General features: G+C 42.5%; 1 protein-coding gene across 1 annotated transcript in view; it reads right to left on the bottom strand.

Moving 5' to 3' along the window:
• Positions 1-17,372, bottom strand: part of POLR1A (RNA polymerase I subunit A) — a 90,522-nt gene that overhangs the window by 45,335 nt on the left and 27,815 nt on the right. Inside the window, exons 13-14 of the mRNA XM_037039141.1 lie at positions 12,454-12,708; positions 5,376-5,567 (exon numbers count right to left, since the gene is read on the bottom strand). Of these exons, the coding sequence (XP_036895036.1) occupies positions 5,376-5,567; positions 12,454-12,708 (447 nt within the window). The remainder of the gene's footprint in view (positions 1-5,375; positions 5,568-12,453; positions 12,709-17,372) is intronic.

Raw genomic sequence — 17,372 nt, 5'->3', positions numbered from 1 at the left:
TACAGACAGGCAAGCCCTCTTTTTCTATCTGCTCCTTCAACAAAAGAGGAGAGACCTCAGATTCTGAAGTGGAAAGAAAAGCACTCAAGATACTACACTGAAATGCCCTGGACAGACAGCCTAAGGCTTCACCTTCTGGGCCATACAAGTGAACTGCCCAAGCTAAGTTCCTTGTCTCCAGAATACAAACACAGTTTTCTCTACAGAGGTCCATGCAGTACAGTCACTCTCCCCCTTTTCACCTATTTGCAAAGAAATAACACCCTGCACCAACCTCTCAAGAAACACTGAAAATTCCCAACTGTTACAGCAGTAAAACATGGGTTTATTTTCTACTTTAATTGTAAAGTAATAATCATAGCCCAGCAACAGTATAAAATAGAAAAAAATTACTAACACAAACCAGATTGTTCTACACTTTTGATCTTTTTTTATGCCAAACCTGTCACATACATTTTAACAAGGTTGCAACTGTGACTGCACACAGGACTGGGTTGTCTGGTTCTCTCAGCATCATGTCAGAGGGTTTTCTAGACTGCCACTTGGCATTTTAAAGCCACTATTAAAGAAATACAATATTTGTAACAACTAGATAATACTTAAGAAATGAGTGTTCCACCATTTATTTAGCTCCATCTTCGGCATCTAGGTTTTTCTGATTTTCTACCACTATAAACAACGGTGTCATGGATTGCTTTTTCAACATTTCGGACAGCTTCCTTTGGCTGGAATCCCAGATCGAAGGGAATGAATGTATTTATGGTACTGGATAACAAGGGTGGGCAACAGCAGGCTTCTTGCATTATTATCATTTATTAATCGCTGTATGATTTATTATTGACCTATTTTTGCCCACCCCTGTATATTCTTTTTCTATTATATGGTTTTATTTTAAACACAATGATTACATTTAAATAAAATTCTAACAAATTCTAGACACTGCAGTATTACTTAAGACTTATAAATCCACTGACTTCGAAGATAACATTAGATGACTTATAAAATAAAGAGGTATAATCGGGAATAAATAAAAGTACGAATAATAAAGTAGACAAATACACAGAGCCAACTAATTAAATGAGGAGCAGGCAAACTATAGCCTGTAGGACAAATCTGGCCCAGCCCCTTTTTGTAAATAAAGTTAGACGGGGTAACGGCAATGCCCACTCGTTTCTGTGTGTCTGTGGCTGTTTTCATGTTCTAATGGCAGAGCGGAGTGGTTGTAACAGAGAGGGTATGGCCACCAAAGCCTAAACTATTTGCTATTTGGCTTTTACAGAAAAAGCTTACCAACTCCTTGAACTGAATCCATACCCATATTATAGACTTTAATCTTAAACTGTAGAATTCCCTGTATACTCTGTTAAGTGGCCTTCCATTTTTGTCCAGGATGGAACAACGATGACTGATTTACTCTCCCACCAGAAACAACCACCAAAGCAGACAACAACATAAAAAAATGATTTTCAAGACAACGGGCATTAGGTAATGAAGCACAGTGATCAGCAAGGATGCAGCAGACTCCATCTGGCCACTGAATGGGACTGATGCTCACAGAGCAGTCCATCCAACAACACATCACACCGTTTTTAAGGGCGCACAGAATATTCACCAAGACAGACCGTAACTGAAGCCACAAAACAAATCCCAGTGAATTTAAAAGGGTTTGGGTCACCCAATGTATGTTCTTTGGCCACAATAAAATTAAATTGGAACTCTGTAACAAAGGTATCTGGAAAAACCCTAAATATTTGGAAAGTAAATGATGGACTTTTAAAACTCATGTGTTAAAAAAACCACAAAGAAAATTAGAAAGTATTTAAAAGTAAATGAAAATATAGCATATCATAATTTGTGGGATATTATTTAATTGAACTTGGGGCAGAAATGTATACATAAAATGTTTGTCCAAAAAAAGGAAAAATGCTCAAATCAATGATGTCAGCTTCATCCTTAGAGTAATGAGAAAAAGTAAATAAAATCCAATGAAAACAGAAGAAAGGAATTAGTAAACAACAAAGTAAAATCGATGAAACAAAAAACAGAAAAATAGGAAAAGTCTATGAAGGCTGGTTTGTTGACAGCAATAATTAACAATATCAGGAAAGAGAAAGGTGACTCACCTACAGACTGTTCAGAAAGAAAAGGATGGTATAGGAATATTATGAATAACTTTATGCCTATAAATGCAATAACTTAGATGAAATGGACAAATTCCCTGAGAAAACAAAGTACTAAAGCTTAGTCAAGAAAAAGATAACTTGAATAGCTCTGTTATGTACCAGAGAAATAAAAATTTTAGTTTAAAAACCTTCCTATAAAGAAAACTCCAGGTCCAGACATTTAAGAAAAAAATAATAATACCAGTACTACACAAACTCTTACAGAAAATTGAAGATGAACTACTTCCCAACTTATTCTATAAAGCCAACCTGATACCAAAACCAGGCAAAAATATTACAAGAAAACTACATTATCAATATCCCTCATGAACACAAATGTAAAAAATAATTCTAAACAAAGTATTTGTTGAATTTAGTGACACACAGGGTAATGCTTCACAACCAAGTAAAGATTATCCCAGGAATGCAAGGCTGGTTTAACTACAAGTCAGTCAACTCCCAGCACCACAGACTTAAAAGAACCTGAGAGCCGAAAGACATATCAGAGATCATCAACCTGACACCCTCTATTTTACAGATGATGAAATAAGGTCCACAGATCCAAGATTACAGAGCTGATTAGTAGTTATCTAGGCCTAAGGATGAACCTGGAGACCCAGCCAATAGCAGAAGCACATATTACGCTGCATGTAATTATTTGGTCACTACACATACTATTATTTTATATTATTTTAAAGGGAAGTATAGCCCTGGCTGGTGTAGCTCAGTGGATTGAGTGTAGGCCTGTGGACCAAAGAGTCATCAGTTTGATTCCTAGTCAGGGCACATGTCTGGGTTGCAGGCCAGGTCCCCAGTAGGGGGCGTGCAGGAGGCAACCACACACTGGTATTTGTTTCTCTCCCTCTCTCCTTCCCTTTCCCTCTCTCTAAAAATAAATAAATAAAATCTTTTTAAACAAAAAGAGAAGTACAGTGTGGTGCTTTAGGAGTTAGGAAATCCTGGGCTTGAATCCTCTAGCTCCTAGAGACGTGGGCATATAAATAACTTCTCTAACCCTGACCCATAACTGCTAAATGGTGGTAATGATGGTCTCCCCACACGCAGGTTGATTGTGAGGATTAAATAAGATAACACAGCTAAAGCGTTCAGCAATAACAATAATAATAATCACCATCATCATCATAGGAATGTACCCAGAATAAATTTAACCAACAATAAATATAAGACCTGTACTTGGAAAATGACAGGACACTGAAAAAAGAAATTAATAAAGACATGAATAAGTGGAAGTATAAACCACGTTCATGGTTTAGAAGGAAAAACATCATTAAACTGTCCATATGAACCAAAGTAATCTATAGATTCAATGCAATTCTTATTAAAATACCAATGGCATATTTCACAGATCTAGAACAAATATTTCAAAAATTTATATGGCACCCAAATAGCCCCAGCAATATTGAGAAAGAAGAAAGTTGACAATACCTGGTATCAAACTCTACCTCAGGGCCACTGTAATCATAACAATCTGATACTGGCACAAGAACAGACACATAGATCAATGCAACAGAACAGAGAGCTCAGAAATAAACCAATGCCTTTATGGTCAATTCATATTTGACAACGGAGGCAAGAGCATACAGTGGAGTAAATACAGTCTTTTCAATAAATGCTGTTGGGAGACCTGGACTGGTACATAAAAACAATTATACTATACTACCAAATTACACCATATACAAGAATGAACTCAAAATGGATGAAAGACTTAAATATTCGTGTCAGTACCATAGAAATTCTAGAGGAAAACATGGGCAGTAAAATTTCATACATCTTGACTAGCAGTATTTTTATGTCCTAGGGCAAGGAAAACAAAGGAAAAAAGAAAGAAATGGGACTACATCAAATTAAAAAGCTTCTGCACGGTAAAGAAGACATCACCAAAATGAAAAGGGCACCGGCAATACCTCAGACAAGGGCTTTATCTCCAAAATATATAAAGAACTCATACTGCTCAATGCTAGGAAGACAAACAATCCAATTAAAAAATGGCCAAAGGACCTGAACAGACACTTTGTTGAGGAGGACATACAGAGGGTGCATAGACATATAAAAAAATATTCAAGTTTACTAATCATCAGAGAGATGCAAATTAAAACCACAATGAGACTCTCACCTCATACCTGCCAGAATGGCTACCATCAATAAATCAACAAACAAGTGCTGGCCAAGATGTGGAGAAAAGGGAAGCCTCATGCATTGCTGACTGGGAATGCAGACTGGTGCAGCCACTACAGAAAATGGTATGGAATTTCCTCAAAAAAAAAAAAAAAAATTAACTGTCTTTTGACCCAGTGATTCCACTTCTGGGAATATCCCTAAGAATCCTGAAACACCAATTCAAAACAAAATACACACCCCTAAGTTCACAGTAGCCAAGATGTGGAAACAGCCCAAGTGCCCTCAGTAGATGAGTGGGGTTACAAAAGCTGTGGTGCAGTTACACAGTGGGATAGCACACGGGAGCAAAAAAGAAGGAACTCTTAACCGTTTGAGACAGCATGGATGGACCTGGAGACTATTACGCTAAGTGAAATAAGCCAGTCAGTAAAAAACAAATACTGTATGATCTCACTTATATGTGGAATCTAATGAACAAAATAAATTAATGAGCAAAATAGAATCAGAGGCATGGAAACACGGAATAGACAGCTGTAAGGCGGGGGGAGGTGGGGACGAGTTGTAAAAACGTGAGGGGATTAGTCAAATAACATGTATGCATGACTCAAGGACACAGACAACAGCAGCGTGGGGATTGCCTGAGGGGCTGGGAGGGGCTGAGTAGAAGTGGGGAAGGAGAGAAAAATTGGGACAAATGTAATAGCATAAACAATTTCCAAAGCATAGCATAAACAACTTCCAATACTTTTTCCAAAATAAAGCGCTCAGCAAAGCCCTTGGCCCCTCCCAACAAATATTACTAACACTACCACCAGCACCACTGCCCATAACCACTGTATCTGGGTAACAAGCACATTAAATTTAAGTTAGAAGGGAAGGACAGAAACCATGCAGCCTCCTCTTAGTAGATATGCCTTTGAAACCACCCAGACCCATGAGCCCATCAAAGAGACAGTCAGACTATTGTCTGATTTACTTCTCTGTCTCTGGCATGGGCTCCTGTAGGAATGAAACCTTTTATATGAGTGGCCAGTTTCCTTCTGATATATACTCTGGTTGTTTTCTTCCAATTACCTGCTTTCCTGTCCACAGTGGAAAAGGCTTTAGGATAGCAGGGGGAAAGAGCTTCACACGTCCCACTTTGTCTGTGAGTCCTCGGTACACCAGTTCCATATACTGCTCCCGGGTGAAAAAGCAACCTCGAGTGGTCATGTTTGCGCCCGAAACCATGTGATCTTGGATCAATCCTGCCAATGGCTGGCCATCCTACAAATCAAGACAAAACAAGAAGAACAAAGATAAATTTTAAGTCACATCTAATTCCTGATCATCTGCTTGGAGGCCACCTCCTAGCAACAGCCTTGACGTAGCCCCATGTTGCCTTCCTCACGCTGCCTTCTCCACAGTCTCAGGCCAGAGCCTAGGCCTCTTGCTTTGAGAACAAACTGCCTAGAAAAGTGCATGACCAGGGCTTCCTGACTGGCTTCCACCTTTGCCATTTGCTCACAGTTCTGTATCAAAACTGCTTCAAATTCAACCACGTCCACAAGTCCTTCCATCCATAATCCCATCTGGTTCTGGTTACTCCAGCATATTTTTGACATTTATGCATAAATGTGGCCTGGATGCTGTTAGCTATGTTCTTGTTTTTATATCTTGGTTTTATGCTTTAGTATTTTTCACACATTTCTGGCCTGGTTCTCCTACAAATTGGTCATCCATTCAACAGATAGTTATTGAGAGCCTACTATGTGCCTAAGCACTTGGTCAGACCTTCAGTCTACTTCAGTGGGACAGACAATCCTTTATAAAAAGGAAGAGCTAGACAGTAAAAAAATGACTAGATAAGTACAGACACTAGAGTTTTAGACAACATGGAGGAAAGTAACAGAATGGATCCTAATACAGATCTGAGGTAGGGGGACGGTCAGGAATGGTCTCAGTGAGGGGCAGTATCACAGTGAGGCCTGAGGAGTGGCCTGGAGTCAGCCGGTGCAGGGAGGCGGGGCCCAGGCAGAGGTTCCTCGAGAGGGCTCTGGGAGAACCTGTCATACATGACTGCAGAAGGAAGGAAAGACTGTCTTCTCACAAAGCAGCACATGGTCGTAGTGAACCCTTGAAGAAGGCTGTTAACTACCGGCTGTCCGAACCAGGTTCTTTTATAAAAGCCCGATTTCTGGTTGGGTAGATTCATCTCATTTGACACTTTGTCATGGTTTTTCTGATCCTCAGTTTCCTGAACCTTACCTGCAGGCGTGTGTTCATGGCAACATAAGGCACACTAAGTAAAAACAGCTGTGCTCACTGTGACATTTCACAGTGAGATTTGTGGTTTTTTCAGTGACATTTGAGAAATGTCACTTCTGTGACATTTCAGAAGTTTTTGCAAACTTCAACATTTATAGAAACAAGAAAAGTTTGTGTTTTTTGGATCTAAAGATTTTTATCATTTGATTTGGTTAACTACTACACAGTGTTGCCCCAGCCAGACTGCTCAGTTGGTTGGAGCATCATCCTGTAGCTGGAGGGCTGTCAGTTCGATCCCCAGTCTGAGCATGTGCAGGAGACAACCAATCGATATTCATCTCTAACACTGATGTTTCTCTCTCTCCCGTTCATCTCTCTCTAAAATCAACAGGCATATCCCCAGGTGAGGATTAAGAAAAAAATACTACCCAATATTATTGCCATGTTCATAACTAGGGCTAAAGGAACTCACAAAGGCAGCCTTGGTGAAGTACCAGGAATTAAACCACATGTAGCAATTCAAAAGCTGAAAAGAATACTTGTCAACAGCCTAAATATACTCCGACAATGGCTCTATGTAAATGGGCTGAAGAGATTCTGTGGATATAATACAGCAATATCAGATGGAGCACACAGCCCTTCTTACAGAGCTCTGAGTTACCAATTTGAATAAATATTAAACTGCATCTTATTCCAAAGACATGATCTTATTTTCCTTGCGGGAACCCCAAACCAGTATTAAGCATTTGACTCAGCCCACACAATCTTTGGAGAGAGGCAGACAGAGATTTTTCCTTTTGTTTTCTTCCTTTAAAGAATATAATCACAAGTTATGTGATCTACTCCATGCCTTCTCCTCTCTGTGTCCAGATTTCTGTATGACTAGAAAATGAACTTAATGGCTAAACTGCTATCAATGCAATAATCATGAATTCTAGGAAGAAATGCTGATTAAAGCAATTTATTATGGGTCAACTTATGATTCTGAATTTCCTAAATCCTGCTTAGAATAAAAAAGATCATCTCTAGATCAAAAACCCAGATAATTGTTAGCTATCTTATTCTACTTAATAACACAGCAAAATGACACTACAATTATCTTTGGTCAGCATGCTCAGAGAATTAGGGTCTTCTATGATTTGAATCTTCTATCTAAGTAGAAGTCAAAAAACTATTCTGAAGACTTGTTAAAAATAATTTCCACAAAGCACTGGCTCTCAATAAACACAAAATACAAAAGAAAAGAAAAACATTAATAAGAAAGTTTACCTGTTTTCTGAAAAAGAAATAAAGCTTCATTCATCTATTTTAAATAAGAAGACAACACACAACTCTATGAAATACAAAAAATACCCTTTAATTGTATACCATAGTTAGTTAAGGAAGAGCACCTGCAAATGTAAAAGAAATGGAGTCCTGCCTGGTGTGGCTCAATAGATGGAGCACAGACCTATAAACCAAAGGGGCGCCAGTTTGATTCCCAGCCAGGGCACGTGCCTGGGTTGCAGGCTGGTTCCTGCACTGAGGGCACGCGAAAGGCAACCCATCGATATGATTCTCACACGTTGGTGTTTCTCTACCTCTCTTTCTCCCTAATGTCTACCCCCTCTAAAAATAAATAAATAAAATCTTAAAAAACAAAACACAGAAATGGAAACAAAAAAATATATACCAACATTACAAAAATATGGCTTTCCTAGTTTAACAAAACCAGTTCTTCTTGTCCTCTTAGGATGTTGCCACCAAAATACTTTAGGCCATGTTGCATTTTTATAACCATTAGTAAAACTAAGGATTCCACCTCTTGGCATTTATACTGAGGACTAAATGAAATGTATCCAGAATCAAAACCTCTGCTCTAACCGATGTGGCTCAGTTGGTTGGGCATCATTCCACAAATCAAAAGGCTGCAGGTTTGATTCCCAGTCACGGCAAATGCCTGGGTTGTGGGTTCAGTTCCTGGTCAGGACATATACAAGAGGCAACCCATCAATGTTTCTCTTCCTTTCTTTCTCCTTCCTTTACCCTCTCTCTAAAAATAAATAAATAAAATCTTAAAAAAAAGAATCAAAAGCTCTTTACCTAAGACACAAAAGATACTGACTAAAAGTGAACTGAATCTCAGATCATTACCTAGAAGTTTTTCACTTTTTATTTGTTAAGAAATTATCTTATTCAACCAACTATAAAGTTATTACAAAGGTTATAAGGCAAAAGTAGGAAGATCATGTGTAACTGCAACAATAAATAAAGGGATATACATGTACACATAAAAGTAGTAAAAAATAATGATGAAAACATAAATGTGGAAGGGATAAGTAAAAACTGTAGTGATTTTACAACATAATAATGGCCATATGTGACAAACCCATAGCTAACATCATACTCAACAGGAAAAATATTAAAGTATTTTCCTTAAGATCAGGAAAACCTGAGATCTGCCAATACATCTGATAAGAGGTTAATTTCCAAAATTTATAAAAAATGTACAAAATTCAATACCAACCCCCCCCAAAAAAAACAAAAAAAAACCCAAACCTAACAAACAACCCAATTAAAAAAATGGGTAAAGGACCTGAATAGACACTTCTCCAAAGAGGACACACAGATGGCCCACAGACATGTACGATGATGTTTAACATCACCAGTCATCATAGAAATGAAAAGTGAAACCACCATGAGCTTCATCTTACACTTGTCAGAATGTTGTCCCAACACTGCATTCCCAGAATAAATCCCACTTGATCATGGTGTATGATCTTCCTGATGCACTGTTGTGCCTGGTTTACTGATGACTATCATCAATAAATCAACAAACAAGTGACTCCAAGGATGTGGATAAAGTGAACCTTTTTGCACTGTGGGAGGGAATGCACACTGGTACAGCCATTGTGGAAAGCAATACGGTGGGGGGGGGTACCTAAAATAATGAAAAATCGATCTGCCTTTTAACCCAGCAATCCCACTTCTGGGAATATATCCAAAGGAACCCAAAACACTAATTCGAAAGAACATTAAGCATCTCTATGTTCATTGTAGCCTTATTTACAGTCATTACGATATGGAAACAACCCAAGTGTCCAGCAGTAGGTGAGCAGATAAAACGACTATGGACGTTTACACAATGGAACACTACTTGGCCATAAAATATAAGAAAACCCTACCCTTCGCACCAGTATGGATGGACTGGAGAACATTGTACTAAGGGAAATAAGCCAGTCAGAGAAAGACAAATATCATATTTGGAGGGAATGAGCAAAAAGGAAAAAGGACTCATGGACACGGACAACAGTGAGGTGACTGCAGCGGGGCAGGGATATAAGGGGACTAAATGGTAATGGAAAAAATGTAATAAAAATTTTTGACAAATAAATAAATGAATATATACATACAATGGAACCACTGGGCCATAAAAAGGAATGAAATCTTCCCAGTTGCAATAATGTGGATAAACGTAAAGAACAGTCAGATGGAGAAAGACAAATACTGTATGTTTTTGTTTAGATGAGGAATACAAAAAAACCCAAATGAACAAACAAAATAAACTCACAGGTACAAAGAACAAACTGATGATCACCAGAAGGGAGGGGGTGGGAGATGGGTAAAAAAAGGTGAAAAGAATTAAGAAGTAAAAATTGTCAGTTATAAAAATAATCAAAGGAATGTAAAGTACAGCATAGAGAATACAGTCAATGATGTAATAACTATGTATGCTGTCAGCTGGGTACTACACTTACTGGGTGAGCACTTCACAAGGTCTATAAATGTCTAATCACTATGGCGCAGGCCTGAAATTAACATAGTATTGTATGTCAACTAAAAAATCATTCTAAAAAAAGAAATTAATTTACTGATATAAGCTTATTAATCTACGTTGTGCCTGTCTTCGGACCTAAAACTCACAGGCCGTAAAAAAGTATGTGATGAGGCACTTGTGGATTTGAACAGGCTTGCCCTTTGTAGCATGAAGGTGAGAATGAAGCCCCTATACTACCTTTGTCAATCAAAATCAAGTACAGAACATTCAAGTTCACTGGTCAGAGAATTTCAGAGCACCCAACTGCCGGTGCAACTGATGTCCAGAGCTCACTTTGCAAGCAAAAACGAACTGCTCTCTGGTGGCGTGCCTGCGGTGAACTGTGACACCACTCCTGGAGTTAGAGGGCTAGCCCGAGCCTGGGAGCCTCTTCCTTCCATGTGTTTTCACTGAGCCCCAGCTTTGCCCATCAAAGGGGGCTGAACACATGGGCTGGAGTTCAAGTCCTGGCCTCAGTGCTAGCTAGTGCGTTACTCACATGTGTTTCTTCGTGAGACAATCACACCTGCCTCATAAGGTGGTTGAGAACTAAATAAGAGAGTGTTTGCAAATTGCTCCAAGCAGTACCTGATGAACTTCGAGGGCTCAGTGGATGAGCTTTTTCTGCCACCTCGACTACAGCTATGACAGTTATCATTTACAGGAAAAAACAACAAGCCACTCTTCAAGTTAATAAAATTATTCCAAGTATTTCTTCTAATTATTAGCAAAACTAGTAGTAAAAGTTAGTAAAATTATTTCTTCTAAAATTTCCAAGCAACCTGAGTAGGCCCCAACTCCTCCTTCCTACTTTTAGGCCCTTCCCTAACCAACAGCTGGTTAAGGTGGGCAGAAGAGGGAAATAAAGCTAAACTCAAACATTTGGGTCTACTATAAAGCTACTGTGTTATGTCTGGTAGGAAAAGAAGCTGGGATGCTAGGCCCCTGGCCACCTGCCTGATTCCCAGGGAGGCAGATGACTGATGGGAAAAAGAAGTTCCCAGAAGGAGGGCACTTATCTGTGTAGGGCATCTCTGAGCAGCTTCCGGTGGCCCCTGAGTGCAAGGGTCTCCAGCTCTTCTGCCGGAGGGTGGCAGGGCCCACAGAGGGGAAAAAGACTAAAACTCCACAGGATGTGGGACTGCCCTGTCCTTCCTCCTGCTGCTCAGCTGTGTGTCCTGGGGCAAGTCACACCACTTCCTCCTGTGTAAATGTGGGCATTAACATCCCCTACTTCACCCTCTGTGGGGAGGGTGAACGGAGAAGTCTCCAAAGTGTTCTGTAGTGCTGGCACTGGAAAAGTGCTTGGTAGCTACAGTTCTCTACTATTAGCGTTATTACTGCTTGCTCCTGCATACTCCACCACAACCCAAGTGCAGGATGTATTACTGTGAATCACTCTGATGAAAATGGCTTGTAATCAAAAAGGTCTCAGGTCTTTGGGTAAGTGGTGAGTGGTAAAGAGGGGACTGGCCTTTTCCCCGCTCTGTTCCCCCCATGAATCTGCTGACTTGGGCCCCTGACATGTGATAGGAAGGGGTCATCTGGCCAGGCCAGGGGGAAGGAAGCTACATCCTTCCTGTGTGTTCCTCTGGATAGCCATGACTACGTGGGTCTGCCTCTGAGGACCAACCTCAGAGAGAGGAGAAAGGGATTCAAAGAGGAGATGATTTCGTGGCCTGGAGGGGGATCTCATCTGGGGCCTTGGAGTTAGGCTGTCTCTTAAAATTCATGCATATCAGAATTCAAAGGATCAAAGTCATTTGAAAACCATGGGGACCAACACAGTTGGGATGCTAATCCTTGCCAAGGGTAATAAACTGCAGAATCCAAACATAAGTCTGGAAGACAAGACCTATTATGTAGCTACTGAACTCAGCTTTTGGCGACAACCCTTATCATTTCTATTTTTAAGAGGCAGCAAAACAGAAACCTTTCCCTGCCTCTAGGCAACTAGAGGACCAAAAACCCCAGATGGAAGAAGCCAAGACCCTGTGTTCCATTTTGCCCTAGAACTGCCCACTGACCCTGGCAGCTAGAAAGGGCCCAGATCTAAAGTGCCAAGTTGTGCCAGCGATGACTGTAGACGGGCCTCAAGGTCAGACCTACCTTGGGAACAAGGTACTGCTGATCTGTGCAGGCCAGGACATAGGCCTCGGCCCGGCCCAGTTCACTCTGGGGGAAATGAGCATTCATCTCATCTCCGTCAAAGTCAGCGTTATAGGCCTTACAATTGGCATAGTGGAGCCGTAGGACTTTCTCTTCAGGCAGGATGCGGGCATGGTGTGCCTGGATGGAAGGCCTGTGCAGAGTGGGCTGCCGGTTCAGTAGGAGAATGTCCCCGTTCTTCACATGCCGGCACACCTGGGAGCAGAGTGCAGAACAGAGCAGTGAGCAGAGGCAACTTCAGCATCAATACTACCATTCTAAGAGCTGACCTCGACCTGGTCAAGTGTGGCTTCTGTCTCATGCTTTATTCAACTAAATAAAAGAGGAATTTTTAGCCTGCAGTAAAACTCTAAAAATCTTTGCGAAATAGGTACTAGTCCAGCATAGCCCCATTGAGGCTCTGGGCTCAGAGGTACAAGCAACACACAAGGTGTCAGGCCCCTGTCTTCTTCAGAGACACATAGGCTTTTGGGAGTCTTAAATTCCTCAGAGAACTAATTTAAAGAAAGAAATGAACACATGTGAAGGGAGCATATCTGCACGTATCAGAAAACTCGTGGGCTTGAAAGCATCTGGCAGAACTCTAGACTCTACGCAACCCCCAGACATTCATGCACGAGAATGTTACTCTAAGTACAAACTCCACACCTTAGAAATACCTTGCCTAACTTCATACAGCAGGGCCAGGAGTGGGGCACGGGACTCTTGACTCCCAGTTCCAAACCCCCTGGAAACATTTTATTACGCTCAGAAAATTAATAAAAGGTTTAAACTGCCAAAATCTTTTGGGAAAGCAATTTGATAATAGATTCTACAACATTTAAAACTCATTTCCTTTTGGCTTTTCAGAAGAAAAAATAGTATAATCCAAGGTTATACAAACATTATGTTCATGTAGCACTGTTTAGAACTGCAAAAACTGGAAACAATCTGGCTGCCCCACAGAAGGGGTAGAGGCAAATAAATAAATCATGGTATACACCACGGAATATTATGCAATGGTGAAAAAGGTTGAGTTGCATCTATACTAGTCCTTGAGTGATAGTAATAATGTATTCCAGTAAAAACAAAAAAACAAAAAAAATCTAGTTGCCACCTATAGTGATACAATGAGGCAATTTAACCCCCCCCTCATAAAAGCCAACCCAACTCTGTATGTGTTTATATACACAAGGGAAAATGGTGCTTGGGTCCTCACCAAGCTATGACTGTGGTCTCTGTGGGGGCGGGGGCACACAGGGAAGGTGAGTAAGGCCCAGGTTATCATTATGTTATTATTGTCACCTTTATACATCTTAATGTTATCCATGTTACAATGTGTATGTATTTTAAAAAGGTCAACTATTTTTAAAGAAAGCAAGAACTACTACTGCCCAAGTGATATGCTCATTGCAGGAGAAGAACAGAACAGAGAAATTTAAATAGAATAAAAACCACAAGTAATTTTACCCCTCAAACACAACCACCAGTCATGCTTTTTCCCTCACCGTTATGTCATTGATCATGTCTCCTGACAGAACACCTCCCCCTACAAAGCTGACTTTAATATTAGGCTCATTAAGCCTTTCACGGGCCCTTATCTTATGTTATCTTAACTACCAGGCTTCCTTAATGACTATAAACACTACTTGAAAAAAACAAATGCATAAAGGCAACTAGCACGCCAACTAATCTGTATGCCCTCTGAGCAGCCCAGGGGAATCCAGGAGAATCAGTGAGACCTCTTCCAACCCTAGTCTCCTTTAAATCCCAGCAGAGTCCTGGCTGGTATGACTCAGTGGATTGATTGCTGGCCTGAGAACCAAAGGATCGCCCGTTCAATTCCCAGTCAGGACACAAGCCTGGGTTGAGGGCCAGGTCCCCAGGTACGGGTGTGCGAGAGGCATCTGGTCAATGTTTCTCTCACACATCAATGTCTCTCTCCCTCCCTTCCCCTCTGTAAAGAAAAAAAAGGCCCCAGCAGATAACACACTGGGGGAACAAAAATAATACAAGGCTAGTGTATTCTTATATTGTCCACATTTATGAAGCTGCATCTGAAAAGAAAGAGAGAGGCTAGAGGTTACTAAAAGATGCTCTCTACCTTCCTCCCCTGATTCTTACTCATCTGGGCTGGAAGTTTCCCCCTGCTCAGGAGAGCAGAGAACAAAGCCCTCACATTCGAAAACGCAGGCCCAGAAAGCACCTGTCAGTCAGTCTCTCTGCTCCCTGAGGAATCCAAATCTCTGTCTCCCTGTCCCCACAGGTGTTTCCAGGGAGACCTGGATTCTGAAGATTCCCATGAGCATCTGCCCCAAGCAGATCATGAAGCCTGGGCTGACTTGTTTCTTTGGGCTCTCAGAAGAGAAACAGCCAGTCCTGTGGCCCAGGCCCTGCACCCCTGGCTGGGCCTCGGCTCTGAGTCTCACAAATTCAACACCTCCTCCAGTATAAGCAAACCTCACAGCTGGGAAGGCACACAGGCCAGACTTGCAGGCCTGGGCCAATCCAAACAGAAGCCCTGGAGCACAGGGTGTTCCCCTCGCCAACCCAAACCTGAGGTCCTTCCTTTCTCTTGTCTCTAAATAAATACTGCAGTGAAAATTAGTGTGCCCCAGTGCCCGGGTCAGAGTTTTCAGAGGCAGACCCAGAGCCAAAGTCAGCTTCTGGCAGACTGCTGGGCCAAGGAATTCGACTCAGCCATGCTGGCCACTTCCTCTTCCATTTACAAGGCCCACAGGAAGGAGCAGAGACCTCACACCTCCCAGGAAGCAGGCCTTTCAGTCGTCCTTTCCCTCCGTCTCAACCCTTCCCATCCTCACCTGGACCTGACACTTCACCCAGCCCTTTAGCCGGCTCCTGTCCTACACACCATGTCACTAACCAGAGTCTTTACAAATCACGAATAGACGGTAAACGCCCGCATATTTGATGAAATGTGTATGCACCATATATAACATTACTGAGCTGTCTGGAGAACAAAGATAAACATCCTGAGTCCCCAGGTCCTGATGTGAAAACTACTTGCCTTTCATAAAGTCCCTTCCTGCTTTTGCTCCTGGGTCACATCATCAGGTATAATGCGGTCCCTCATGCCTCGGAGCCTCCTGAACCTCAACCTGGACCCACCCATCCGTGGGGGTTTCCTGAGTGGTGAGCAGAACACCTTGCCCTTATCCTCACAAAATTTAAGAACTCGATTTTGGGACAGGCAAACTGCAGTCAGAAGGCAAGCCTCCTGTTTGTGTAAATGGTTTACGTAATACCTGTGGCGGCTTTCACGCTACAACAGGTTTGAGCTGTTGCAAAGACTGTATGGTTCCCAACACCTAAAGTACTTACTACCTGGTCCTTTGCCGGAAAAGTTTGTGGAACCCTGAGCAAGAATGAGGACCTTGCTGAAACCTGAAGGGTTAGCGGGAGCTAGCCAGGGAGTGTAGGAGGGCAAAGGGTCCCAGCAGGGGACAACTACAAGGCCGGAAGGGGGGAAAGAGCCTGCATCGACAGGGACAGCTGGAGTGTGGAGGGCAAGCAGGGGTGAGGCTGGAGGAGGAAGCAGAGATGGTGTGCCCAGGTCTGAGGTTCAGTAGGAAGACAAGCAACAGGGCTCCCCTCACACAACTTCACTGCTGCTTAGAAGTCATTTCAGTCACTTCCCAGGAACAGACCCACTCGTGGCAGTGAGGCCTCCCTGAGATCCCATCCTGCTCACCTCTGACCCTATGGACTTAACTGTGACCATGAGAAGTTCTCTTGTGTGGCTGCCTCATCCTCACACCCCAATAATGTCACAACCCCCCACACCCTGCTACTTTTTCCGTCAAAGGCCCTGACTAAACTACTGCCCCCCAGTGGAGCTTGGCTCCTTCCCTTTGTTCAGACGGCTCTCCTGGGTCACAGGTGACTATGACTGCTGCGTCTTCTCTCTGTCCTCACTCTTCTTAAGATTCATATTTAACTCACAGATATCTCCTAAGTGCCCCCGGGAGACAAGACAGCCAGGGGCTGGCCCCGACCGGGAAGAACCCCTCAGCCCTACACGGGAGGACAGACACCGACAGCAAACAAGCGAGCCTGCCGCTCTCGTTCTCTTCTCCCTCCACGGCCCAGGGCTCAGCTTCCCATCCCGTGTTCTCTCCCCACGATACTTTGTGGTCGAAGAGTCAAACGTTCTGATAACATCCTTTCTTAACTCTGTGGCCCCCGATCTAAGCTCCACCTTTCTACCTTTTACAGAAGATGGGCCCTTAGATTCTCCACCATCATTCTGATTCAGAAGGGCCCAGACAGGGCGCCTTCTTCCAGGGCTCTCCCATCCCCTGTTCTGTAAAGCACAGCTGCCTTCTCACCTGTCCTCCCTTCCAACTCCCGGACACCCCATCTTCCTCAAGTCCCCTGCTCCCACTCTGGAACCTCCCCTGCCTCCGACGTCTCCAAAGCCTCCGTGCCAGCTGCCCTGCACCACTGCCCTCAGACCCCTCTCTTCTCATGGACACACACGTAAAGTCGCGGACCTGCGCAGCTATTCCCTAATGTGTCTGCCAGAGCACTCCATGGTGGGTAACACATGCACAGCCTCATTCCCCGGTGGTGACACTGTAATTCCAAGGTGGCGGGATCTTGTCCACGGTGACTGTCACAGAGGGCACAGCAGGTACTGGGCCCTCACACAGGACTGCTGGACCCCACTCTGCTTTCCTCTCTCAATTTTTCTCTCCAAATTTCCTACTGAGACTGTTTCATGTGTTCAACTTGAGGTTACTCTAGGTTAAAAGACACACACCTAACTTCTCTTGCAGTTCTCACGCAGCTCCTAGCAGCACCAGGCACTTAAGGGAGGCAGAATAACCTGTGAGCCTAAACATAAATCTGAGTACACC

Source organism: Sturnira hondurensis, unplaced genomic scaffold (genome assembly GCF_014824575.4).
Source record: "Sturnira hondurensis isolate 20B ecotype Veracruz unplaced genomic scaffold, ASM1482457v3 Scaffold0002039, whole genome shotgun sequence".
NCBI lineage: Eukaryota > Metazoa > Chordata > Mammalia > Chiroptera > Phyllostomidae > Sturnira > Sturnira hondurensis.
This window is presented reverse-complemented; position numbering and strand designations above follow the sequence as displayed.